At 45.0% G+C, this 26791-nt stretch overlaps 5 protein-coding genes across 5 annotated transcripts; 2 read left to right on the top strand and 3 right to left on the bottom strand.

Moving 5' to 3' along the window:
- Positions 1-1455: 1455 nt before the first annotated feature.
- LOC129595246 (uncharacterized) lies at positions 1456-5575 on the bottom strand. Its single transcript, XM_055492182.1, has 7 exons — positions 5481-5575; positions 5182-5400; positions 3723-4286; positions 3100-3362; positions 2769-2862; positions 2160-2699; positions 1456-1806 (listed from the first exon to the last, which is right to left on the bottom strand). Exons 1-7 carry the CDS (start codon positions 5548-5550, stop codon positions 1610-1612), a joined length of 1947 nt encoding a protein of 648 aa, XP_055348157.1. The 5' UTR covers positions 5551-5575; the 3' UTR covers positions 1456-1609.
- A 584-nt stretch (positions 5576-6159) lies between these two features.
- Positions 6160-12467, top strand: LOC129595171 (uncharacterized). Its single transcript, XM_055492089.1, has 6 exons — positions 6160-6910; positions 7877-8053; positions 8812-9185; positions 9861-10371; positions 10685-11072; positions 11465-12467. Exons 1-6 carry the CDS (start codon positions 6449-6451, stop codon positions 11944-11946), a joined length of 2394 nt encoding a protein of 797 aa, XP_055348064.1. The 5' UTR covers positions 6160-6448; the 3' UTR covers positions 11947-12467.
- Positions 12468-15896: 3429 nt separating this feature from the next.
- Positions 15897-18158, bottom strand: LOC129595256 (BTB/POZ domain-containing protein 3-like). Its single transcript, XM_055492194.1, has 6 exons — positions 17807-18158; positions 17559-17681; positions 17329-17494; positions 17079-17257; positions 16615-16750; positions 15897-16540 (listed from the first exon to the last, which is right to left on the bottom strand). Exons 1-6 carry the CDS (start codon positions 17896-17898, stop codon positions 16064-16066), a joined length of 1173 nt encoding a protein of 390 aa, XP_055348169.1. The 5' UTR covers positions 17899-18158; the 3' UTR covers positions 15897-16063.
- A 250-nt stretch (positions 18159-18408) lies between these two features.
- On the top strand, positions 18409-22718 carry LOC129595244 (uncharacterized). Its single transcript, XM_055492180.1, has 6 exons — positions 18409-18543; positions 19080-19308; positions 19390-19760; positions 20139-20331; positions 20583-20970; positions 21951-22718. Exons 2-6 carry the CDS (start codon positions 19213-19215, stop codon positions 22394-22396), a joined length of 1494 nt encoding a protein of 497 aa, XP_055348155.1. The 5' UTR covers positions 18409-18543; positions 19080-19212; the 3' UTR covers positions 22397-22718.
- Positions 22719-22977: 259 nt separating this feature from the next.
- LOC129595177 (cytosolic-abundant heat soluble protein 94205-like) lies at positions 22978-25632 on the bottom strand. The gene is made up of 3 exons (XM_055492098.1): positions 24986-25632; positions 23894-24325; positions 22978-23306 (listed from the first exon to the last, which is right to left on the bottom strand). Exons 1-3 carry the CDS (start codon positions 25539-25541, stop codon positions 23236-23238), a joined length of 1059 nt encoding a protein of 352 aa, XP_055348073.1. The 5' UTR covers positions 25542-25632; the 3' UTR covers positions 22978-23235.
- Positions 25633-26791: the final 1159 nt, after the last annotated feature.

Below are 26791 nucleotides of genomic sequence, written 5' to 3'. Positions count from 1 at the left end.
AAATTATAATATGGCATGGTAAAAGCGGGCCTGCCCAACTGCATTCTATAGCCGAACGACTGATCACTGCCCTACTCTGTACAATATAAGTAGAACTAGAAGTACTTGTACTTGTTTTTTTATAGGGTTCAGATCGCCATTTCTCGAAGAGGAATTAATACAAATAAAAATTTTGCCGCACTTTATTATACTGGTAGACTGAACGTGTTATTTCTGCTCTATTATACGGCTTTATATAGATAGTATGTCTGTTAGATTCGATAATGTTTATCAAAGCATCTTATTATACGAGTGCATACTGTAGAAGTGCTTATTTTCTGTCAGAAGAATCTAGTACAAATAAACGCCCGTTTGTGATTTGTACAATCACACGACTGGTTTTGTAACTGTTTTGTGGATTGCGGCTATGGAAATCATGGCTACACTGTTATAAATTTTATATTTTATTCCTGTAACATCTACATTTGCAAATCCAGGGGCACGTCATCGCTATTTTCTGATAAATTGTTATTTTAAGTACATATGTAGTATTACGCGAATACGTGGCTTTTTATGTTGATGGCTTTTTGCCCAATAAAGAGAAAATTGTCATTTTTTGCGATGTACGAATGGAACATTGACGAGGATAATGATGATACAAGCTGATCCGCCTGCATGCGAACAGTTTATTAGCGGCTCAGTGGAACTTCTTGCAGATCACAACCTAAGACGCCGCATCGTGCATCCGGCGGAAACCTTAAATTCCTACCGAGAAAACTGTTAGCATGATTACTGTATTTTCCCCTTGTCGAGCAGAGCTTTTACCGAGTATCATACCCATATTTGTCTGTTATGATTTACACCACACAACGCAGCCGTCGGGAAAACGCGAGTACGGTTAACGTGACCGGATGAGTGAACACACCACGATGCGGCCATTTAAGTATCATATAATAATCAGGAAGATCTTGACATGAATCCAGGTGGAAGTGCAGTGCATCCATGCGGCAACTATATGGCATTGTAGGAAGCCATGTTGTCCGACATTTGTATGGATTGGTTAAATGTTAGCGTAATATGATCAAGTGAAACCAGGAGCCGTTAATATCAGGTAAAAAAACTGTTCAAAAGCCCGGACTGATACTTACGTTAATACATTACATGAATTACAGTGCATAGTAGGCATCATTCAAAAGCACACGATTCGTAGTAAACACACGAGTACATCTATTACAAGCATTAAAATGCATTTTCGTCGTCGAAGTTAATCTTACACTCAACAAATGAAATTAAATTAAGAATTAAAATTAAGAAAAAACTGTAGTACAAACGCCCCCTATATGAAGTCAAGGGATAAGGAAAACGGGATTTTCATTCACTCTAACATTTTTAAATGATCATTTAATAATGTCAACGTGTTACTAATATCGTGTCGATGTTTAAGTACCTTTGTTAGGGACAAATGACGTTGCATATATCTATATATCGACACATACATTTGTAGGTCAAAGACCAAGATCGAAGTGTATAAAATTCATGTGGTCAGTGCTGTTGTATTAAGCAGCAACATTAACACTTAACGCTACACATTCCAGGAAACAGAATCTAAATTAAACCGGGGATTTCGTTTCTACGTAAACTGTCGGGGCGCAACAGGAGGCGGCGGAGGAGGATGGCGCGGTCGCCGGACGTAGGAGGCACGCGGCGTTACCGGCATCGTGTCTAGCCGGTGGCGTAGGCAAGGTATCAAACTATACACACCGGATTTGCCGTGCTTAACGATAAAGGCAATGATAGCCAGGACGCCGGCCGCTCCGAAACAGGAGGCTGCAAATCGTGATAATCATAATTACACAGGGTACGAGCAAATTATCATAACGTTTAGCATAATATACAAGTAAACGTCAACATGCAACTGGCAGTTCCCAAATCGCAGTACAATTAAGTTTGTTAAATGGTGCAGTGCAAAAACTAAGATTGGATTAGTAAAGTACGTTAAACGGAGCCATAATGTTGAGTTTTGCACAGACATTACTTAAATACGTAGAAGTACAACCATCGCTATCTGCAATGTAAAATGCTAAATCAGTTTAACTATACTTAAATTAATAATAAAATAGTACGAAAATTAGAAGCAACCAGTTCTTCAATTCGATGTATTGCATTTTATCGACAATTACCGATAATTATAAACAATTTGGTTTGGTTGAACCCGTCGTCCGGAGGTGGTTTGATCACCGCGGAGATCTCTGTATGGTCCAACGGCAGCAGCGCATTCCCCTCGTGGCGCCCACCGTTGTCCATCCGTGCTCGCCCCACCATCGGCATCTCTTCCCGCGACAGAATACGCGGCGTCATACGAATGTAGGCCTTCGTACCAGCCGCTCCTTCCGGTGTCCTGTGACCTTCCATCGCGATCGTCGAGGTGACCCTCGAGGTCATCGGTGCACGCGTCGTCTCGGGAACGAATTTCGGGAAGACCAGGTACCCCTCCGGTGAGATGCTCCAGTTGGGCAACAGGAATGGGTGCCCCATGGTGGTGGGCGTGGTGGTGGGCGGAGGCGTTGTGGAAGTGATGGTGCGGGTGGAGTGTGTGGAGACGGTGGTGTCCACGGGGATGTAGCCGTTGTAGTGGGAGATGGGGAGCTGGGCAGCGGATGCTGGATGTGGCGGTGGAGTGGCGGGGTTAACGTATGACGGGCTGTTAAGCAGCGGTAATTCTAATTGAACGCAACACTCGTGATTATTGATGAATAAGCAGAAAATTTATTAAGGATGAATTTCTGTACCGGCTTCTCGGTCCAACTGGATGTCGTCCAAGGCGATGTAACCGGCACCTGCACCGGCAGACTGGGCTGAGTTGATGGTGCCCTCGAAAAGTAACTACGATCAAAATTAGTGGTAGAAAACTTAACCTAATTTACATCTTCAATCATTAGAAATTACACTTACGTATTATGGGCTTTTAACGTGCATGTGCAAAAAGGAATCAAAAGAGCTACACGTGCCAAAGAATTAATTCACACTACGTCTTCGTGTATTATACGTAGTAGGTATAGGCGGTCTTTCGTACAGATGTTATACACGGGTTTCATTACAAAATGATGTTTAATTGCATACCTGATAACTGCCGCGCTGCAGAGCGACATGCGCTTCTATCCATTGGAATCCCGAATGCTGCTGGCCGGTCTTCTCCCAGATGATCTGGTCGGGCCGTGCCAGTACCTTCCGGTAGAGCGTCAGCCGGCCAAGGTTGTTTCCGCGCATATGATACCAGAACGTCAACGTCAAGTTCACCGGCGTCTCGATGCGCGGCCCCATCAGATGGGCGGTGTACGGCTGTGCGGTATCGCCGCCGGCCGGCATATGTCCGACATGATTGTCTACGGTTCGCAACATTCATTAAACAACAGTGTATCAATTTCTCATATAGATACGAGTACTATGAGCTCATACGATCGAATATTGTTCTTTACACTTGCAAGAAAGACTGTAGAAGTAAACGTAACATATAAGTTCGCTAAAAATTCAATTTTATTCTTATAATGGTGTCATCTAACTGAGTTGGCTTGCATTATTAAAACCCAATACAAATTACGATTCTTTCGCAATTATTGTCAACGTATACACGTCACTTATAACTTATAAGATGTCACTTATAAGTTATAAGTGACATCTTATACAGTCGATCGCAATGCATTCTTATTGTATCAAGGACAAATCGTTTTACTACGCGCACTTACTAGGTTGCATATTAAAGGGATTGGTCATAGGCGGCGCCACCGGCATCCCAGCCAAATCCCGGGGATCCGGTGCGGCTTGTCCCGCGCTATTATAACCCCCCGTTGCCGGCAGATCATAAGGCTTGGTATCGGAGTTGGTATCCGTGTTAACCGGCGGCACATACCGCCCCGTGGCGTATTGATTTTTTACAGGATAGGACGCCGACGACGGATACATGGTGTCGGGATAATAATTATAGTTATTGTAACTGATTCCTTGGCGCTGATTATACGGATACCCCGATGTCAGAGCGGCTGGTCGCGGCCGGTGATGGTGGAGGAATTTACCGGTGAGGGATTTCTGCCATTTCCGGTGGGTACGGTTGAAGCGCGGCGGCGGATCCTGGAGACGGCCGGTAAGGGGCGGCTGGAGGCGGGAGGAAGAGGCCACACCCATCTGCTGCGCCAGGATCTCGTCGGGCTCCGGCTGTTCGAAGCTGTCGATCAGGTCGGGATCCATAGGGATACTGGGTGGGCGGGGTTTGGGCAGGCAGTCCGCCGCGTCCAGAAACAGGAAGTATCCATCTGCTCCATAATAAACCCATGTTGTGCTTGTTTCGGTTTGATAAGGATTTATTTTGTTTTACGGTACTAGCGTGTAACTTAGTCTTGTGAGTTGATAACCCCTGGTCAATGGGAATAATGCGTTTGTACAAAATATACAGAGTATGTGTCTTCAAATAATTTCATATATATATGTATATATACGTATATATGTATTCACATTTTTCTTTACACAATTCGCAGGCTACCTTTTCTGGTAATTATAGGAATCTCATCTCCTCTGAACTCATCCTTTCTTCATATTTCAAAAAATTATATTACGGACCAGTTTTATTTTGATTTATACTGGCAGCAGATTAGCCTATCGGTAGAAATATTTTTTCGTGCTCTAAACCCTTTACACTACGATTCCTTCTCACACATTATGCATTTCACCACCCACCTACTCGTAGCTGTACGCCTGCATATTGCAGCAGAAAACCGAGTTCGTAATTACTCGTATGTTGATTGGTATTATTGTATTGATATTTCTTTAGGTTACAGCTTAAGCTCTTAGAAATCTGGAAACGTATGAATACAAAACGTACTAACCGCCGAAAATCAATGAATTATAATATAAAGCGTTAGCATTAACGGCAATTAATTATCTACTAGAGTAGTAGTTAATTATTTCATTCATTTAAAAAATTGTGACTTATAAAACCGGTACTTCTATAACAATTCAGCTAGAACTACTCGTACAATTAATACTCGGACCAGTTAAAAAAACCACCGGATAATAAATTAGCCGATGCATAAATTAGTAATTACTAATTTTTATGAACTGCATTACATGCATTAACTAGTAATTTTTATGACCTTAGTCCTTACTCCTTAATGATTAAATGTAAATAAATTTATTATATTTTCCACTCACGTGCATCTTTCCCGGGAGTATGATCGCCCTGTATCTTAAACCAGCCGTTCCCGGCGACACCGCGTTGTCGTCGCCAGTCACACTGATCCAACGGCGCTGTCTCCTGGTTCCATCCGCATAATCCCCACTCGAAATCACACGTCACCGACAGACCCATCAGTGCGTAATTGTAGCCCTGGGAATGTACCGCTGATTGTCCGATTAAGGTGTGCCATATTACTGCAAAACACACCAATACCGGGCTACGGTCGACAGCTACCGATAAATTATGATTACGTTATAGAAGGGTGTGCGCTTACCGTAGAAAACCGGTAAAACCTGTAGTAGGGTGTGGTAATAAGATTTGCCGTACGCTTTCACAAGTCCCATTATTGATTTACATGCAGAATACACAATCAAGCCATATGGAAAAATGTGTAAAAGCAAACGCCGGAAAATTCGTCGCATTCTTGTCGCAATAATTACAACGGTGTTTGCAACGGTTGTCAACATTTTTTTCGACTAATTTCTAAAATATCCTTCTGATTTGATTGACACTTGTTATCCCTGGCCTAATAAAGCAATGGTCATTTCGCTGGCCAGCACTGAAATGTCGCGATTGTCACTGATATTTTTTTGACAGGGACAAGAGACTGTCAAAAAACTCAAAGTCGTACGGATACGGACAAATAAAACGCCAATTTTCCCATTGGTCAATTTCCACACCCACCAATAACGGTGGGAGAAATATTAAAACGGAAATGGTAAACAAATATTGATAAAGGCACCGAGCATTGGGTAATCCATATTGGCGGCCTCCGCAATTCCATTGGGATCGACAGTGAGCCAGCGTCTGACTGTCTGGCTGCAATGGAATTCCAGCCAACGCAGGCCAGCCAGTGGTGTTGGCCTAATTGGAAGTTGGGCATGGCGATAAACTCTGCCTAATTGGTTCGATGCCCTGCAAAACGCTGCGCACAGTTCAAGCTGCACAGCACACACCGAGCAGCAGAGAAAATTGTGAAATTTTTCAACTGTGGGATCCGCACAATTCCCTCTCTCCTGTTCCAACCCGCATTTCTTTCCCCACTCCATTAAAATTGCAATTCGGATCCGTAGAAATTGTCGCAGAGTAATTTTTCCTGATGGATGCATGTACAGTATGCACGACGCGAACGAAACCAGCAGAATCATGAGACTCTGAAGCCAGGAACGATTTGACGCTGGCTTTTCCCCATCCAGTCTTTCTCTCCACCATCTTCCCCCGGTCCTGGTCTTCCCCCACCCAATGAAGTACGCTGTGGACGATCTGAATGTGTCGCATTCCGTGGAGACCAGCTTCTCCGACGGCAGCAGCAGCAGCAGTAGCCAGGATCCCAGTACTGGCCACGCTGCCTCCAAATCGCGTCTGGACCAGATCCTGCAGTCCCCCCTGCGGGCCCAGGGCGCCGCCATCAACGCCCGCAAGCGCCGCACCCGCTCCCTATCGTCGCGCAGCAAGTACTCCCCGGAGCCGCCGCTGGCGCGGGCCATCCGCGGGAAACTACCCCGTACCCGCGCCCTGGCGGACACGCCGACCCCCCTGGGGGACGGGGGCAAACGGACCAAACGGCAGCGGTTGGGCCGGGCGCTGGCCAATGGGAAGAAGCGCCTGGCGGTGGAGACGGACGGCAGTGGGATGATGGCGGGGGTGAAGCGGAAACGGAAGCATAAGGACGAGCTGGCACGGCTCAACGGGCTCACCGAGCAGGTACAACTTACAACTCTCTAAACAGCTTTTTTTTAATGACTGTGTGATGATTTTTATTTACCATGCTGGATCTATTGGGTCGTTGTTTTTCGTAATGGTTTTGGATGAGGTTTTTCTTATTTTAGAGGAAAAAAATTTAAAGAGGGACAAGAAAAGGGGGGCTTTATTTCTGGGGTGGGACTCAAAATCTGAAGGTCTTTAATTTAAAAAATGTGGTCGCTTTCGTGAGACCACATTTCGCACCAACGCGACGCCAATTCTTGCGTAAAACGGTTATTAGTGAGCGTCAGCAGCGTCGCTAGTCGTTTGACCTAGTTTCGTGTTACAGACAGGAGTTGGTGTGCCTCACAATCAAGGCCAGACGCATGCAGTTGTTTTTTATCGATCCAGATTTACCGCGTTCCAGTGTGTTAGAGAAGTTAGAACAGATAGATTATAGAAGCACTGGTACACATATGTACGCCGATTGAACGTTCTATACGAGTATAGTATTATTAGTATATACGATGCTGCTTGGAAGAAAAAGGAAACTTCTCGAAGTCGTATTATATTAAATCATTAACTTTGAATAATATATTATGATCTTTTAGTATTTGCGATTTGACAGGTCTTCTGTTTGAAAATGGAAAGCTAGTGCGTACAAATTATATAATGCCTGTTCAAATTGCCATAACATGACGCTTAGTTTCTTTTTGCGTAATGTACTGTAATCGTCAGTCGAAATTGCATGATTTGGGCGGCTTTGCATGGCGATGACGGCCGTTATTTTCGCTACAGTGCAAAAGATCAGCAGATAACGAACAGGGAGTGTTGATTTGCAGCGTTTATTTACGAAGTCGCTCAGTCGCATAACACGCATGATGACTTGATGAGGTCACAAGTTGTGTGCAGTATGCACAAACGGTGATAGACCTGCGTTGTGGGTCGATGTGCACGGGCATGTGTACAGTTTGTGCATTGGCGTAGATGTCCCTGTTGGATAACCCGGACAGCCCCTCCCCCTCGACATCCACCGACGCGCCATCCGGGCCATCCAGTCTCCACATCCCCTTGCTCAACGGCAGCATCAAGCATGCCAAAGTGCCGCTGAAGCGCCGCAAGAGTCGCACACTGCTCCCGCGGACGCCTTCCGTCGTGCCTAAGGTGGGTTAAATTAAAATGCTGTTAATATTCAGCTAGTTATTTTAATTCAACTTAAAGCAGAGCACGTAGGCAGTTTCCTGCCGGAGAGTACGGGATTTGGTATCGTATGTTATTGCCTGCCATGAAGACCAGAAGTAGTAATGCGTTCGACGAAAGCGAATGAAATAATTGGAAAATTATCGGAATTTGTCAGTCTGCTTGATGGTTCTTTGGTGCTCGCTTCTATCGGGTTAAAACGAGACAGATGACGAGCATGGTTATCCAGGTGTAGTTAGGTAATTTTCGATACATTATGCGATATTGTGATCGATTTCGGTGAATATTTCTGTCACGTAGCTACGCTGTTTTTATTCGAATTACAATGAACGACGAAATTTCCAAGACGTTCACAAACGGCAGAGCAAAGCCGTATCTGAACACAGTTACACAGATGACGAAGTGCAAGTACGCTGAATTCCGACGCCGTTGACTGTGCTCTTTAGCAGCGTGAAAACGCAGAAACTTGCGCTGACGCCAGACCGGAAAAATGCTGCTTTATTTTGTTTTTAGGAATTTTAAGGCTTTAGTTTATATGACCTTTCGCTAATCATGCACATGCCCAGCAGTGCCGTGCTTCTGTATCGCATCCCGGTTGGTGCGATTTGTAAGCACCGTATATGCTTTTATGTCCGCTGTCAGTAGAAATCTTAAAACGCAGCGTTGTGACATAATGTTTAGTAATCAACAGCGGTTAAGGCAGTCTTCCTGTGTGATCATAGAAGCCGGAATTGGATATGATTTTCAAGAAGCATCCGCTCTTGCCGGAGCTGTCCACCCGAGCGGCCGTCGATCCCGCTGTCTTAATCCCCGACGACCTTCCTCGCTGCAGTATTGAGGCGCTGATCAGCCGCTATCCGCTGCTGCAGACGCAGTTCAACACCGTGGTCATCCGCGGCAAGGAGCTGTGCCATGCCGGTGTCTTCCTGCGTCGCGCTCTCAACTACAGCGTGGTGCATCGCCGTTTCGCCGCGCTGATACCCTGTCGACAGCGCAAGAAGGAGGACAAGAAACGCAATCTGGAATGCTATGTGGCGCAGCTGTGGGAGCGCGTCAAAACGGCTGCCACGGTCACCAATCCGGCCACCCACAACGGGTAAACGCAGTAATCCAACCAGCAAAAATGAAACATTAGAAACAGTTCAATATATTACGTTGCATAGAAAAATTTAAGAAGTCTGACTTTACAGTCAAGCGTCTCTTGTCTTGTGCGGATATTATTAAGTATAGAATTTTGAAAACTGCAAAAGTTTTGTTTGATGTTAATAATTCACCGATTATGTTATAAAGAATTGACACGCAAAGAATTTTTTCTATTGGTGACGCCTGTTTCCGGGCTCAGAAATTTGAATCAGAGCAAAATAATCAACTTTAACGTACGGCGTATCAATAAAGCAGAATAGACATCAGCAGAAACGTTTCAGATTTTTAATAACCAGATTTGTAATTTAAAAAATCAGATTTTCGATTAAACTGTTATAATTGTGATTAATAATAATTATTTTGTTTGTGTTATTTCTAATCGAGAAATTTCGTAAAGAAACATTTCGCAGAAGCAGCAGTCTTCACGCAGTTGAAAACCCTAACCCTAAAGGTCATGCAAATAATCGTTTTCTTCACAGATCCTATCCGATTATTATTTCTTCGGTATTAGCTTTTTTTGTATTTATTGAATTTTTATTTACAAGATGTAATAAAGAAATATCCCGCAGAATCAGCGGCCTGAACGAATTGAAAACCGTAAAAGGTCATGCCGGTGATTTCTTGACAGACCCGAGCCGGTGAGCCGTCGTCATCCCGGCAACTGCGGCTACCCCGTCGACCTGGAGATCCAGTCCTTCGTCCTGTACCGCACCAGCGACTGCAAGAAGGAGAACGATCCGCGCTGTCCGACGCGCCGCTCCACCGCCGCCATCGCCCACCACGCCTTCCGCAACGCCCACGGCGACGACGTGGTGCGCCTGCAGGTGGGCATCCTGCGTAAGAATCCCAAAGAGAAACTATCGCACGCCATGCTCCCGCCCGTCCTGCAGCACGCTCCCAAGACGGAGGGCGTGGTGGGGCCGCACAACAAAGTGGCCTTTGGGCGGGCCCGCTTCCGGCTGGAATGCTGGAATCTGAATGACTATCTGGTGGTGAACTTCGAGGCGGGCACGCTGCGGCGACCGAATTGTTGCGCGTTTAATATTCGGGATATCAAGGAGGGATTGAGTCTGGAGGTGAAGGACCACTATGCCATGAAGGTGGTGATGAAGAAGCACCCGCCGTCCCATACTTCCGAGGTTGGTGCCGGTTAAAATTTTTCATTTTGGAGTCGTCTTTCGCTTATTTATTACCTGTAACAATGTTTCAAAATTTTTCTCAAAATCCTTAGATTGTTAATAAATCATAAAATTTTTTAAAACTGTATTTTTTAATTAGTACGTACTGTTGTACAATGTACAGCCGTTCAGAGTTATAAGCAACACCAAAATCGACATTATTTATTACTTTTCAGTGTTTACTAATTTGTGTTACAAGGCTAAGAGTTCAAAACGTTCGCAGCGCTGGGTTTCATGGTAGCTAGACTAATCACACGCATTTGTGTGGGCATAGCTGGACTACGTGTACGTGCTCATCTATCCGGCGGGCGAGAGCTACCAAGTGTGCGACATGGCCATCCTCAGCAACACCTGGCGCCCGGCGGGCGGGCACGTCTGTCTGGTGTGCCGGATGCGCTGCGACTCGCTGATCCACCTCATCCGCCACCTCGAAGGCCTGCATCCTTCAGTGGGCTGCGAGTACGATCCGGAGCTGAAGCGGCTGTACGTCTGGTTCGCCCCGGAACGCGAGTTCACGCGGGATCCCGTGGTGGGCATGCTGGACCGCTGGGAACTGGCCCGCAGCCGTCGTGCGGTGGGGGTGCTGACGCACTACAAGGAGGCGCTGCCGGTGATGCGCTGGACGGGGTCCAAGTTCGTTCGGCCGGAGAATAGAGTGGCCGGTATGAAATGCGTGTATTTCTTTTATATGTGGTGACTGTAAATTATTTTTAAATTTGTACGATAAGTAAAATCAGTTTGTAATATGTGTTGATCTTGAAGGCCGTGCTCTTTACTTTGCTTTTAGTTTTTACTGTTTAACTCTGTGAGTGGTAGTGCTATGGCCTATGGACATATTCGTTTCATGCTACGTATTGAGTCCAGTCTGACGAATGTAACGATTGTACCGGTGTTGGTTGACAGTAACGGTAAATTTGCTCCTTTTGTTGTCAGATATTTACACGGCCGGTGTGCACGTATAGTTTTTCTGGGCACGAGCTGGGAATAGTGCAATTGTTATGTGGGTTAATTTAATTAATATCAACTGCGATATTCCTGCATCTTTTGTGTGTAGATACGCTGCCGGTGTTCAGCATGCGGAACATCCTGACGGTGTACGGCGTCCCCATCACCCCCCTGCGGCACCACCTGCACAGCAACACGGTGCAGCCGATCCGGCCGGACCGGCTGCACATGGTGGAGCACGACAGCGACGACGAGGACAACCACTGGCAGGACCAGTACGAGCACGACAAGATCAACGACTTCATCGACTGCTCGCCGGCCGAGAAGCAGCTCATGTGCCAGTGGAACACCTTCACGCGCCCCTTCAACCCCGTCTTCTCCATCGGGCTCAAGGACCTCCTCTGCCGCTTCGTGCAGCAGCACTGCGCCGGCCTCGACGCCGGCGAGGCCTTCGCGCCGCTCTGCGCGCAATTGAGCGTGCTGCGCCGCCTGCGCTGCTTGACACAGGAGGAGGTGCTGCAAGTGGTCAAGGTGTGGCGGGCGATGCATCGCTGCGACGGCTACGCGTTGGAGAAACTGAAACGCAGTTAAACTGGATTTTTGGGAGGGGAAAAGACCGCGAAACTAAGTTAAGACAGCACGCTCAACGTTTCTTATGGCATTTATTGCGGATTTGACAATCCCGATATGTTTTCAGGGAGTTTTGTTATTTTGTTGATTTTTTTAATTCAGACGGGGGTTTTTTGTGTCACACGCACGATGGTCGTCGGGTGGTTGCGTATCGTGACAAGTTTTGTGTGCTTTTTTTGTTAGGGATACCTTTTTTTTGTAAATTCGGCATTAGTATTTTGACCCAATGCGTATTTGGCGGATTACAGTGTTGATTTGTTGGGATTCGGTTGTATTATATGGTCCTTTTTTCCGCAGTCAGTGCTTGTCGTCTCTGTTTTTGTACGTTCTTTCTTTTGTTGTAAATTATAACAATAGTACAGAAAATAGTCATCGTGTGATTACTGTTCTCTTTTCTAAATAAGCGATTCACGCGTGCAATGGTTCAGTGCATTTTTGTCTTGGACAATAACTGAAGAAATTAAACGAAGCATTAAAGAAGTAAATTCTCTATTAAGGCGAGGTAATTGTTTTGCCTTCATTTTCAGAGGAGTTACAATAGCTACAGTTTCCCAGGTAGAAAAAAATGCTCTTTAAAATGGATGTTTTTTCGAAAGTCGAAGATCCAAATAAAAGCACAACTGTGTAAAAGATCAAAAGGTACCGTGGGTCTAAAACGACGCTCGGGTCCAGCAGTACGTTCGATTCACTTAACTGCCATCTCCTCTCAAACCGAACCGCAAACAACCGCACGCGGGCTGCGTGTCTGCGTTGCGCTGCTACCGCGCGCAGACTGCGATTTGATGAACGCTTTATGCAGCCTGCAGGTAGCGTGGTGGTATGTTTACTTTTCTGCGCCGATGCAGAGGACCATTTTCGAAAAACAAAAAACCCATATTTACTAGAATTAAAGTTCGGACAGTTCTACGCGCCTTATAATCCATTGCCGCAATGGAATTGGCTGTTCTTGGTACCTTTGGAAAGACAAAATTATTTTACATACTGGGTTTTTTTGGTTTTGGAATTGAGCCATTCGAATTCCAACGATCAGTGGTTTTCTCAGTTAGGGGAATTAGTTTAATGTTTAAAAATTTATATCTTTACTGTTTTTTACACAAGATTTTTTTAAAATAAATCCAATATGTAAAATAATTATACGTTATATTTAGAAACAGCAAACTTGAAGTTGCCCCATTGGGTGCTTCAGCGCAGTTTTTTTGGGGCACATACAACATAAAATTCTATATCCCGTTTGCACTTTTAGGCTTCATTTTAAAAACTTATATGTTAAAAAGTGCAATTTATAAGATTTATAATGAATCTTTGCACTTCGAGAACAGACGAACCAAAGGCGCACAACAAATTTTCAAAGTTGTCAATAAAATTGGCATGCTGCAAACAATTACATCCCGTTAAACCACATTATTCCAGACTTATTTCCAGTGTTTGAAAAAATGGATGTTCTGAAATTAATACTTTGAACTTGAGTTTGAAGTCTACAAGATGAAGTATATGAAGGATGTGGTATTTTGTTCAAGTATGGAAATTCTTCCACAATAATAATATATATAATTTGTGAAATGTATGTAAATACTCGTAATATACAGTAATATTCCAAAATTGGTGGTCGACTTATGATGAAGATTGAGACGAATTAACGAAGATGAATTAACGAAGACCGAGATGATTTAACGAAGATTTTACAGAATTCTCAGGACGAAGGCTGCGAGTTAAGGCGCTCCCAGAGTTGGTGTTCGCTCAAAAGACAGAACAAAAAAGAAAAAGACCGAACAGCGAAAGACAGATTCAAAGACAAACTGTTCGAAACAATATACCGAACCGAACAAGTTTTCTTGTCTTTCTGAAACTTGTTCATTTTAAGCAGCTCGCTCATAGTTGTGGACTTGTGGGAACACATAATTTTCTCCTTCGAATTTCTACGCCTAATGAAAAATACGATGTACGTACGATGTAAGCGCACAGTGCACGCATTTGTTTTAATCCGGCGTAACGTTAACTTTGGACTGTTAACAGTTTTTGCAATCCCTTGATCAAATAAATAATTTTGAATCTTTTTCATAAACTGTAAATACCACAAGCTGCCAGTATGTATGCGTAGCCGAAAGGTCACAACAACTGATCGAACGAAAGGGTGTCCAGGGACAGCAGCAAATGCTAATCACCGCCCATTGGCCATTTCCACAGTCTCGTATCTCAGTTTTCACACCGTTGTAAACTCAAATGCGACGCGAAGGAAGGAAGCACATCGCTAGCTGTCAGTGTGGTCCTACGTGTACTTGTATTCGTTGTATACACAGAGAAGTTCTTAATTGGGTAGAACTGGCGTTCTACAATAAAGTGCACATCATTCAGCTCCCCAGCCAACATCCTCTACCGTATCATCATAACTTACAATCGCCTGATTGTGCAGTCTGCATTATAATCGTGCCCGGCGGAATACGGAGTACTGTATAAAATCATAAACGCCATAGGGCGGAAGAAGCTGATAACCTGCGTACTTCCGTACAGTACAGATTAATGAAACAATTTAGGTTGTTGGGATAGAAATTACGACGCGCACAAGCCATAACACCGGAAGTGTGCCATGCTTGCGATCTCCTCAGCAGTCTGGGCGGATTAGCCGAGCCAGGGGAATACTGATCTTGGTGATGAGCCGTGTCTTTTGTCACAGAGGACGCCAGCTAAGTGCGGCTGTCCGTGGTGATCTCAGCGAGGGAGTGCGGCCAGATGAAGTCCTAGCTGTTGTAGAAATTCCGAAAAGTGGTGATGAAGCGGAATCGAGCCGTTGGCTGCCACTTTACCATCGCCGCATGTTGGCTGAGATCCAGATAAAATATTAATTAGTGTTGAGCAATCAGGGAGGCGGCGGTCTGGGCGGCTGTCGTGTGCACAGAGCTTTCTGCTCTAACACTTTGAAATACTGGACGCGGCGCGGCCACGACGGGACAGGCCGCGCACAAAACTGAAAGTGCGCTCAGCCGGCGACATTTCCACGCACCAAGGTCACCAGGCGCTAACTATACATATGGATAAGAGTTAAAAATGTTCACTCAGCCAAACGAAGAAGTAAAATTTTCATATCGCTAAAGGACAAATGAAAGCTGCATAGATGGCACGCTGCATACCGGGTGTCAACCACCTGGAGCATGCCCGGTAATGTGCTTCAGAAGGCGGAACATCTACTGTAGCATCTATTCCAGGCGTTACAACGGGCCAGTACATAAACCCGCTCCAACTGCGCACAGGAATGCGCGCCGATACCAGCGTTCATAGTAAAGTGTTATTTATGACAGCGTATGAACGTGTATTGTACATATTGTCTATCAATTTTCTCGTGTATATCAATTTTCTCGTGTCAATATGAACGTGTATATCTCCAGAAGCTGCCCTTTGGGGTGATTCGCTGCATTAGACCGCGATACTACGTGTCATGACTGACACAACATGTCTTAATATCATAATTATAGTCTTTAACCTTTCCAAAAAACATGCTTTATTAGTGTCTAGCAGCGCAGGCGTGCTGTTATGTTAATCGGCTGTTGGTAATAAATAACAAACATGTTTATAATCAGGTTTGGCCGTTTGGAGAAGCAGTGAAAACAGCTACTCACTTCCACGTTGTGCAGTGCGGTAGTATGGCAATCACAACCGAAAGACAGTAGGAACCTGGGTTGCTGTTCTGACTGCTCATCGCCCGTGGAGATATGCCAGATTGTACATGTGGAACACTAGAATTACTCATGACGACGGAGGCAGCGGCAATGACAATTGCTGTGTACAATTGTAAGCCAGCACGGTTATACCACAGATAGTTATTTTTCTGCAGCAAAGATAATAAGTCAGGTGATTTGCCAATAGACTGGGATTCTGGGAACAAGAATTGGAGTGTGTATAACCGTACGTGCACAAATTGTTATTATTATTGCACAAGAGCAGACAACCCATGCATCACAATTCACAAAGGACCAAGGTTGCTGGCAAAATCAATTATAAAAATAGTTATGTAAATTTTAAATATACACTAGGACAATCCACCTCTACACGCTAAAAAGTCCATGCAGGACTATGGCTTGCGCTCTTACTGCCCATTGACCGCTTTCCACTGCGTGACCTGCTGGTGCAGAAGGGCCAAGCATCTGAAGGGCACCGTAGGCGTAAGGACACCCTGGATGACCTGATGCCAGCCATTCGCCGGGGACATAAAATAGCTAACAAGCTTAGAACCTTCCGGACAGAACATATGCAGTGGCTGGCCAGGTTGCAAGATGTCTGTCGCGCGCACCACGTTGTCCGCCGATATGGTATCCTGACTTCCGGAAAGACACCACTGCACAGTCACCTGCATCCCATCCGATCTGATAACCTTTGCCGCCGTCCACCACTTTCCTACTGCAGTAGTTCGCGCAAACACAGCTTCATCAGCCTGAAAACCGGGCGCAACAACGCTCGGCAATCCAGTGCGGCGCTCCGTGGGAAATGCCAGTGCCGCCGGCTTAACGTTGGCGTTGTGATGCATGAAGAGGCTGGCGATTTCCGCTGCATTCAAGAGACCGCTCTGTAAGTACACAGCTTCACTGAATTCGCACCTTGCAATGAGCGTGCCAAATGACCAACCAGACGTCACCTCACCTGACCAGGACCGTCGGCAAGCTGTGACGGAGTCATGAGGGGAAACCGCACCAGGAACAACGCGTCACCGAGCATCTGACGCCGATTGACGGCGGACGCTTCCAGATCATTACAGGCACAGGCCGCCGCTGCCCATCTACGTAGAACAACCCACCGTGATTTGCAGAATTATTATCAATAAACAAGTCCTCCCTTTGAAATTAAAGTACAGGTAAGTACCACGCTATGCGAAGCATTCTTGGCTTACTTTGACAAAAAATTTACCTATACAGTGTGTTTACCTTATTTACCTTATCAGTGTGTTTTATGAGGTACTGGTATCCTGTTTTGGCTTATGTAATTAATTCGCTAATAGATGTCGAAATTTGACGCCCTGACGTTTCTTATGTCCAAAATTACCACCACAACAAATGCCGCAAGGTAGATACTACCTTAGGTAGCTGATAGCAGCCAGTTACTCGTACCGTTCGGCGGCCATATACACCGCATTCTCCTCCGCCGTGAGGGTACTGCGCTGCAGAATCATCCGCAATGCCGCCGGACGGATGGCCGTGAACGGATCCGATCGCAGCACCGGATCACTTTTCGCATCCACCAAATCCAGGCATTTCTGCACGACACTGTCAGCATTCCATTCGAGAGCCTGCAATCACGAATCAAACCATTCCTGTTGCGTAAAATATCGTAAAAATGCGGCGCACAATTCAGACGCACCCGTTCCAGCATGGTCAAACAGTTGTTCACACTGAGATGGTTGGCGATGAAGTCGGAGCAGATCTTGGTCAGCCGCGGCACGTCATACTTGTCCGCACAAACCAGCGTCGAGACGATGTTGTCCACATTCAAATTCTCAAGATCATCCGCATCGGCGTACAGGAACCTACGAGCAGTAACAGCGGAATGCAGCGAGAACGATGAACAGTACAATATTCTTTGCTACGTACCCGAGCATATTGGCGAAGGCGTCTGGCATCATATCGGGGATGTCGATGGACTTGTTACCGTTTTCCGGCAAGCTCCCGAAGAACATCGTATGGAACACCGGATTACGGGCAGCCAAGATCACCCTAAAAGTATAATTTATCGGGTAAGAACGTATAATACGGAACGCAGCTACACATCCAATATGTTGCCCACTGCAGCAGGGTTGGATCTGTCATCTGTGCGATCAAGATACGGGATACAGTCGTACTTATGTGCGTGGAACTCTTTAGTTCCCCCAAAATCCCGTCCCACCACACAATGCACATCACTCAGGTGTCCGCTGAACAGCATCTCCTTCATGCTATCCGCTATCGTACCCTCCGAATTGGGCACACCACGAACCGTCGACAACGCAGTCGGATTTCGACATGACTGGGTCACTGTGTTGATAACTGGTCACGTTAGTAACTGACTAACTGGAAAGGTAGGCTGCTCTTCAATCCTACAGAAGAAAATTGCCACTGATCGAACGGAAACGGACACGAATCACTACAGTAAAGTTTACCAACAAAATTCCTGAAGTGAAAGAACCAAATCAGAAAATCTGACAACTTCGCCAGAAAGGCAGAAACACCAGAAATGCAGAACTCAGCCAGAATTCTCGTTTTTCTCACATCAAGATGTGCACGCCTGCACGGCTCACGTGAACGCCGTAAGGCGGAGGCAGGCGGCAGCCATGCTGGCTTGGCTTGCGTCCGTTCGCTAGGCTTTCCGGACAGCTCGCTTTATCACGAACTCCATTTTGGTTACTATTCAGCAGTTTTTGTGTTGTTTTCAGTAATTATAGTTTTACAGGGTAAGCGGACTGTCTGCGCTCGAAATTGTGCTACTTGGATGCCGTTGTAGATAGCGTGCGGCATCCATGGATGTCAACCACATGGAGCTTGCCTGAGAGTTGTACCGCCTTATCACGAGTACAGCATGAGAATATTTCTGGATGTGAAGGTTTCTGGTTGTTTTTGTCAGGGGTCGATCACATTGCCCACTACGCGATACACGCAGAACTTCCGGGAAGGCCTGCTGAAACATTCCAGTTCCCAAGGGCCATTGAGCCAATTCTACCTGTGAACTTTTGGAAATTTTTTTTCTCTCAGATTTCGCAACCGAATGTTGCCAGCACAAACAGTTTTTACGTCCATGCATACGCCAGCTACGTGGGCGCTATTTTAGCAGGCGTTTTGAAACCGTTATTTCGATGCCTCTGATTATTGGGCCATGCAATCCGCTTTCGTATTAGCGTATCCATAATTCAACTACTGTACTAGCGTAGTACTGGATCAACTGCTTTACAAATGCGCCTAAGCGTTCAAAGAAAACGAATAAAATACTGTATTTTGAAGATTATCGGAATTTATTTGTCTTTTTGAGTCGGCTTTAGACGAGACCAATCTGGTAGATCAACGAACACTGTTGGTACTACTCCGTTGGGCGTGTATACCAGTAGCCGGGCAAAGCCTCGACGATGTTAACTTTTGCGCAAGGTACGAGATCGGTCGCTTTCAGCAGCGTCAACGTAATGGTTTACGGAGTCGCCAGATCTGCCAAGTTTTATTTCCCCGCATTTTCAAAATATTTTACTTAAAATTGGATGACCTTTAATATCAACGCCCAGTCATGTCGCGCTCGTGTTCTTGTGTGGAAGTGCTGTGTGAAGCAGAACCTCGGCAAAACAAGCGTGTTAAACGCTCGGCCGTTCATTGCAAATGTCAGGTAGGAACGCAATACGCAACGTCGTAGCGAAATGTTCAAGATTCCAGCAAAAATTAAGCCAGTCCTCCTGTGTGATCATAGAAGCCAAAGTTGGGCAAGAAGTCCAAGCATCCTCTCGTGCCGGAGCAGTCCAACCGAGCGGCCGGTGATCCCGCTGTCTTAATTCCTGAGGACCTCCCTCGCTGTAGTATCGAGGCGCTGATCAGCCGCTATCCGCTGCTGCAGACGCAGTTCACCACCGTGGTCATCCGCGGCAAGGAGCTGCGCCATGCCGGTGTCTTCCTGCCCCGCGCTCTCAACTACAGCCTAACTCACCGCCGTTTGGCCGCGCTGATCCCGTGTCGACAGCGCAAGAAGGTGGATAAGAAGCTCAATCTGGAACGCTGTGTGGCGCAGCTGAGGGAGCGCGTCAAAACGGCCGGTGCGGTCGTCGAGCAGGTGGCCATCAACAGGTGAGAAGAGCAGATCAAGTTGATTCACCAGTAACAAATTTAAAAAAAAAACATCAGTTCAATAAACAATTAATAAGTCTAACAGAATTATTGTTATTATTATTAATATAAGTCTAAGAAAATTATTAAGAGCTTACAAAATTTCCGAGTAGCGGATAAGTATTTTTGTGGGAGGTTATACCTATGAGCGTACGCTATAAAATATTACCAAGGAAGTTCTTTTATTAACGATTCCTGGTGTAGCAGTCTAAAACGCAATAAATTAGGAATAAATAAAATAGAAAAATACTGATAAAGTAAAAAATGTCTGGAGAACGCAGTAGTCATTATGCGACTTGAAAGGCGTATAGCTAATAGCTTCCTTGTGGCCATTCACAGATCGGAGCCAGTCACTTCAGATAGTCGTCATCCTGCCAAAGGCGGCTCGCGCGTCCGCTTGTTCGTTGTTGTGTACGGCAGCAGCGACTGTAACAAGGAGAACGAGATTAACGGGGGACTGAATCCGGAGGCGAACGATGACTCTGTCATGGAGGTGGTGATGAATGAGCATTCGCCGTCTGATGATGCCGAGGTCGGTGCCTGCCAAAAAGTGCTCTGATTTCGGGGTGACCTTTCGTTTGTTTGATTATTACTAAATCCATTTTTTACTCCTCGGCTTTTTAGTTTTGAATTTTTATATTGTAGTTAAAGTGATTACTTTATTATTACGCTTTCCCTTTGCAGGGTTCTGTTTTTAAAAACGGCCACAATATTTTTTATTATACTATAATAATTCCTTTTATGGTTAGCTGGCGCAATTCAGTGCATTTTGTATCGGCACAGGTGGGCTACGAATACGTACTGATCTATCCGGCGGGCGAGAGCTACCAGGTGTGCGACATGGCCATCCTCAGCAACACCTGGCGCCCGGCGGGCGGGCACGTCTGTCTGGTGTGCCGGATGCGCTGCGACTCGCTGATCCACCTCATCCGCCATCTCGAAGGCCTACATCGTTCAGTGGGCTGCGAGTACGATCCAGAGCTGAAGCGACTGTACATCTGGTTCGCCCCGGAACACGAGTTCACGCGGGATCCCGTTGCGGGCATGCTGGACCGCTGGGAGCTGGCCCGCAGTCGCCGTCCTTTCGGGGTACCGACGCACTACAAGAAGGCACAGCCGGTGATGTGCTGGACCGGGCCCAAGTTCGTTCGGCCGGAGAACAGAGTGGCCGGTACGAAATTAAATGCGTGTGGTATTTTTTATGAATACTGATTAGTAATTTTTTAACTACACTCTGTAGAACGTATTTAAATATTTAATATTAAAATATTTAAATAGAACATATTAAAGTATTTAAATATGTAAAAAAAAATAACTTAGGCAGTCGAGATATGATATAAGATAAAACTACAAAATATATGGACTTTCGAACCAAATATCGCAGATTTTACCAGGGAAATGATGGGTACCGTAGTTAGCACTTTTTTTTTATCGACGGCTGTTTCGTAACGTTTCCAATGCAATCGGTTTTATTTAATTTACGAGTTTAGTATAAAACTTTGTTAGTTTAAATCACTAAAACACATTATTTGTATAGTTATTGGGTCATTTCTGGCTTATTAAACTCGAAATAAATGTATTTTTTTTCCGCTGTTATTGCCAGTTAGACTGCCGGTGTATCTGTGAACTTTTATAGGTGAAGCTCATACAACTAGAAATTCATTAATTGGATTTCGCTTGCGTTTGCCGTCACATGCACTGTCGGTTGTTAAAAAATTTTAAATTTACAGAGTAGTGTGCACAGCCGCGCATACGAAATGTAGTTGAAAGGACATGCTTGACTGTCAGATGATCTATCGGTGTACCTGTAAATCGTTAAAAGTTTTTATAGAAGTATTGAGACTAAATGTTATTGTTTTGCTTTTAATTACCTGATACACTGCCGGTGGGCAATCTCTAATCTACACTTCGACTAAAAAAAGCAAATTCGAATTTTGTGTATTTGCTGTTGACAGATACGCTGTCGGTGTTCAATGTGTAATCTCCAAGAAAAATTATTGAATCGGCAGAAATCTGTTAATTTACCGTGCAGGGTTCGTATTTATCAGATACCTGCCGGTTTTCAGTCTCTAATCACTAAGAAAATTAACCAGTCTCTAATCACCAATTCGAATTACATATAATTTTGCTGTATCTGTATTTCTTGTTTAGATACGCTGCCGGTGTTCAGCATGCGGAACATCCTGACGGTGTACGGCGTGCCCATCACCCCCCTGCGGCACCACCTGCACAGCAACACGGTGCAGCCGATCCGGCCGGACCGGCTGCACATGGTGGAGCACGACAGCGACGACGAGCACGACAAGATCATCGACTGCTCGCCGGCCGAGAAGCAGCTCATGTGCCAGTGGAACACCTTCACGCGCCCCTTCAACCCCGTCTTCTCCATCGGGCTCAAGGACCTCCTCTGCCGCTTCGTGCAGCAGCACTGCGCCGGGCTAGACGCCGGCGAGGCCTTTGCGCCGCTCTGCGCGCAGCTCAGTGTGCTGCGCCGACTGCGCTGCTTGACACAGGAGGAGGCGCTGCAGGTCATCCGGGTATGGCGGGCAGCACAGCGGTGTGACGGATACGCCATGGAGCAACTGAAACGCAATTAAATCGTGAAATAGCCGCGGAATTTCAGTATACCGGGAAAAGGTCAACACGTTCAACGGTTCTACCGGTATTTCGTTTCGGCACTCAATGCTTATTGTGGACTTCCACTTTTTATTTGCTGGAATGTATTATACGAGTATATTAAGTCCTTTTGTGTCTTATTCCTTATGTGTTATATTGAGTCCTTATGTGTCTTATGCTTTTTATTGTACGTCCGAGCATTTGTTGTTATATACATTTGTTGTCCTGCATTTGTTGTTATACAATGTGTGTAAGAAAATAGTCATCATGTGATTTGTTATTTATTAGTGATGCGATTGATGTTTGCACTGATTCAATGCGCTTTGTCCAGGACAATAAATGCGGAATGAGAAGAATCATTAAAAAAGGAAATTCTGTAGAAACGGAATTTGTGAAGTTAAAGCGCGAAATACCCATACACTGTTATCATATTCGTATGGCTAAACAAACTGAACAAAGGTTAAAACAAGTGTGCTTATAAATGAATGGAATATACAATAAATAAATATGATGATGTGTAGCAATAAAGTGCTTAAAGTTTATTAATATGTAGGAGAAATAGTCATTGCTTGATTTTTATTTTTCTTAATAAGCGATTCACTCGTGCAGTGATTCAGTGCGTTTTTGTCTCAAATAACAAAGAAGGAATGAGACGAAGCGTTAAAAGAAGTTAATTCTGCATAACCAGAATCTGTGCGGCTAAAGCGCGAAAATTTTATACAATTGTAATCATTATAAAATGAGTGAATATTATAATTATAATTTATAATAATTGGCTGAAAGCATTTGGCATCGGTTTGCAGCATCGTGATGTCCGGGTTTACTGGTTGGTGCGAACGTCGCGCATGACCGTTTCCGATGCCGTTACCCCAGCAGAATGGGTGTGGCCAACTGCAATACATGAAAAAACGCCATCAGCTATTGATACTATTTCTGCGCCGTAATCGGCCAATTTCTGTAAATACGTGTCTTGGGAACAATGTGATTATCCTACGCTGCATTTGCCGTAATAAGCCGCTGTTTGAGCATTACTATTCGTTTAAAAAGTGATTATGCAGTTAATTAAGTAACTGTGCAAATGGATCGATATTCTGCTTATACGAGTATGTCGGTTCACGGATTACTTCAAATCAAATAAAACTGTGATTATTTTTAAGAGAAAATATAACACTGTATGGACATATAATTTTATTCTTTATTTTATTGTAGAATATTATTGTTACACTATCACTCTATCAGTAATATATGAATCCACATGCATAATTATAATGGATATATTATTCAATAAATGTATACCATGCCATACTACATACATGGATGTAACAATAGACAATAGTATGTACAATATAATGCATTGTTTATTTAATTTATTGTAAATTATCTACCTTTTTAAGGGTACTAATTATCTACAGCAGTACAATATTAATATGTACATTTATTTGACTGAGCTATTTTGCTTTAAAAATAGCTAAACTTACCGGCTGTCTTGAGATCCACCTCCACCGTGGTAGCCGCCGATGCCCGATCCAGTTGCTCCTTGGCAATCTGCGCCTCCCGCAGCAGCTCCCGCTTCGCCATGCGTGCTTCCAGATCCACCTCGCGGATCTGTCGGTCGACGGCCGAATCGATCAAGCTCTTACGGAACGCGATATCGCGTTCGTGCTGCTTCTCCATCTCCTTGCGGATCTTCAGGGCTTCGGCTTCCGTCTCGCTCTGGTACTTTTCCGAGCGCTTCATCAGATCCTGTTCATGGGCGCGGGCAATGGAGTCGGCTTCCTTCTGGTGCGACAGGGAATCGCGGCGCGCCTCTTCCAACGCCCGGGGACTTGGCTGGACGAAGACCTCACCGCTGGTGGCGGTGTAGCGGGCCGAGCTGCCCGTGAAGCCGGCCGCCAGATCGCCAAAACCACCTGGAGTACAAGGGTCACCATAAGGTCACGGGCATGCAATATATACACTGCAGCACTGACAAGTCACGTTCAAACATAAATCGGCGTCGTTTTTGACCGCATGGATCATTTATGGCTCTAAAGCCAAAGTATTTAGGAAAATGTATGGCTTATTCCGAATAGTTTATTATAAAAAATAGTTAGTTTGCATAGTTATTTGCCCTCGAATAAGTTCTTTTATAATGTGGCGCATTAATTTATAAACCTACAATCGCATCGGCTGCATTTAGAACGCGCCATTCCACTACGAGGACATTTGGGTGCTGTGAACATACCCCGCACGATTAGGCTGCGATGAACAGCTGGTTAGCCGTAGCTCGCAACGCTACTGATATCACAGTCTGAATGCAAACGGCTATAAATTTAGCCGGCTGTTCATCGCAGCCTAATCGTGCAGGGTATGTTCACAGCACCCAAATGTCCTCGTACGAAATGTTATCTACCTTAATCGGTATTTGAATAATTATTTCAGTGTGGCAGATTTCGAGTTCGAAATATTTTCAGCACTATGCCACAAAAACATAAGAAGCACATCGCGAAAAAAACGAAAATTAAAAAATGTAAGCAAACTGGAATAATGATTTAAATAATATGTGGTCTCTAAAGGAGTTTGACCTTTACCTTGGACTTCGACATGGGCCACCGGGGGCGCCACCAGCGGGGCGCGGATTTCCGTATGGACATGCGTCTCATTGACCACCTCCTTCTCGTGCTCCCGCATCGGGGGGCGATCATAATCGTCCCGGCGTTCACCGCGATATACTTGTTGCTGACGATTATAGTCGTCTCGCTGTTCGCCGCGCGAGTCCCGCGGCTGTTGCTCATAGGTTTCCCGTTCCACACGGACCTCCTGATACTGTGGCTGCTGTTGTTGTTGGCGGGAATCGCTATTATCACGACGCACCTCCTGTTGTTGACGAGAATCATCCCGGCGCATCTCCTGCTGTTGTTGGCGAGAACCGGCACTGTCACGGCGCATCTCCTGTTGTTGTTGACGGGAACCGGCACTGTCACGGCGCATCTCCTGCTGTGGTTGACGAGAATCATCGCGGTGGACCTCCTTGCGTTCGTACTGCTCGCTCTTCATATTCCGGTTATGGTAGGCACAGTTGGGTGGGCAGTACGCACCGCCACGGCACACTTCGGCTTCCATATGACGTTCCACACGTGAGGACATTCTTAAAGGTTAAGGATTTACTTATTCGAAAAACTTGAAAGAAAATTGGAAAGTTTGCTTTGTGAGTTTGAGTTGGAAATGGTTGGCACGGTCGTGTCGCTTATATACACAATAACGCAGAACGCCGTACGTGAATGGGTTTTTTTCTGCAGAATACTGGAAAATGGCGTAAATATGGGGAAACACACGCGTTCTCGAATGGCAAATTCCATTTTGTTTATTTACTGAGCGGTGGATGTTGCGCTAACGCAGTGTCATATGAGCAGCATTCTTTTGTGCCGTGTATAGGAAATACATATGGGGGTGTGGCTTTACAGTGTTCATCGGCGCCTCAGGGTACGCGTTCGCGTTTTATGTTGAATGTGTAGTTAACAAGGACGGACAAATTTGCACGCAACAACAGGGTAATTATGAGCTTGCAGAATATGGGTATTTATCATTTTCCCCAAAATATATTATTAGAATACGCAGATTGACATGACCGCGTGTTACTGTATGTAACAGTGCGTTGCGGTTTCGAAAGGTCATGTGCCGTACTGGCTGTAATACGAGGATTACGACAACCACTGTAATTTTCTTTATTGTGATGCATGTTTTGTTGTGATGACATATAAACCATTGTCACTTACGGTTAGCACACACTATAATAAACATGATAAGTACTCATCAATCATGATCGGTATTGAGTATTTACTCACGACACGTCCCATTTAATAGCCGCAAAAGGATTAACTGACTGACTGTAATTTTTTTAAACACATGCACGTGTACAACAGTTGAAGAGACGTGTTATCCAGCGATCTGTTTCGAAGTTTGTCGATAGCATTTTGCGAGATCTTGCTAATCTACAGCTAATCCAGTCATTATCTTTGCTTAACACAAAGTTAAATTGTTGAATAAGAAATTATCATATCTGTACGTGTCAAAAGCCAACTTTTCGATTTCACAACATTTCAAGCCCACGAAAAAAAACATTTGATTGCAAGTTATCGGCAGAACTACCGCACCGTAATTAAGCATCCAGCGCAAACCGCAGCACACTACGTCACCGGAATAAACCCGCAAATTAGCAACAAAATGATCAACTAACCACCCTTCCCAGTTTATGATTAATTTAGGAATAATAAAAATTTAATCAAGATAAGGAAGTATTTGGCGCAACCCAATCACAGAGATATATGACGATAATCAGGCAAACACCACCCCACGACCCTGAAACTCTTCACGCACAATGCCATCTAACTGGATCA

The sequence above is a fragment of the Paramacrobiotus metropolitanus genome, unplaced genomic scaffold (assembly GCF_019649055.1).
Source record: "Paramacrobiotus metropolitanus isolate TYO unplaced genomic scaffold, Prichtersi_v1.0 Parri_scaffold0000075, whole genome shotgun sequence".
NCBI lineage: Eukaryota > Metazoa > Tardigrada > Eutardigrada > Parachela > Macrobiotidae > Paramacrobiotus > Paramacrobiotus metropolitanus.
This window is presented reverse-complemented; position numbering and strand designations above follow the sequence as displayed.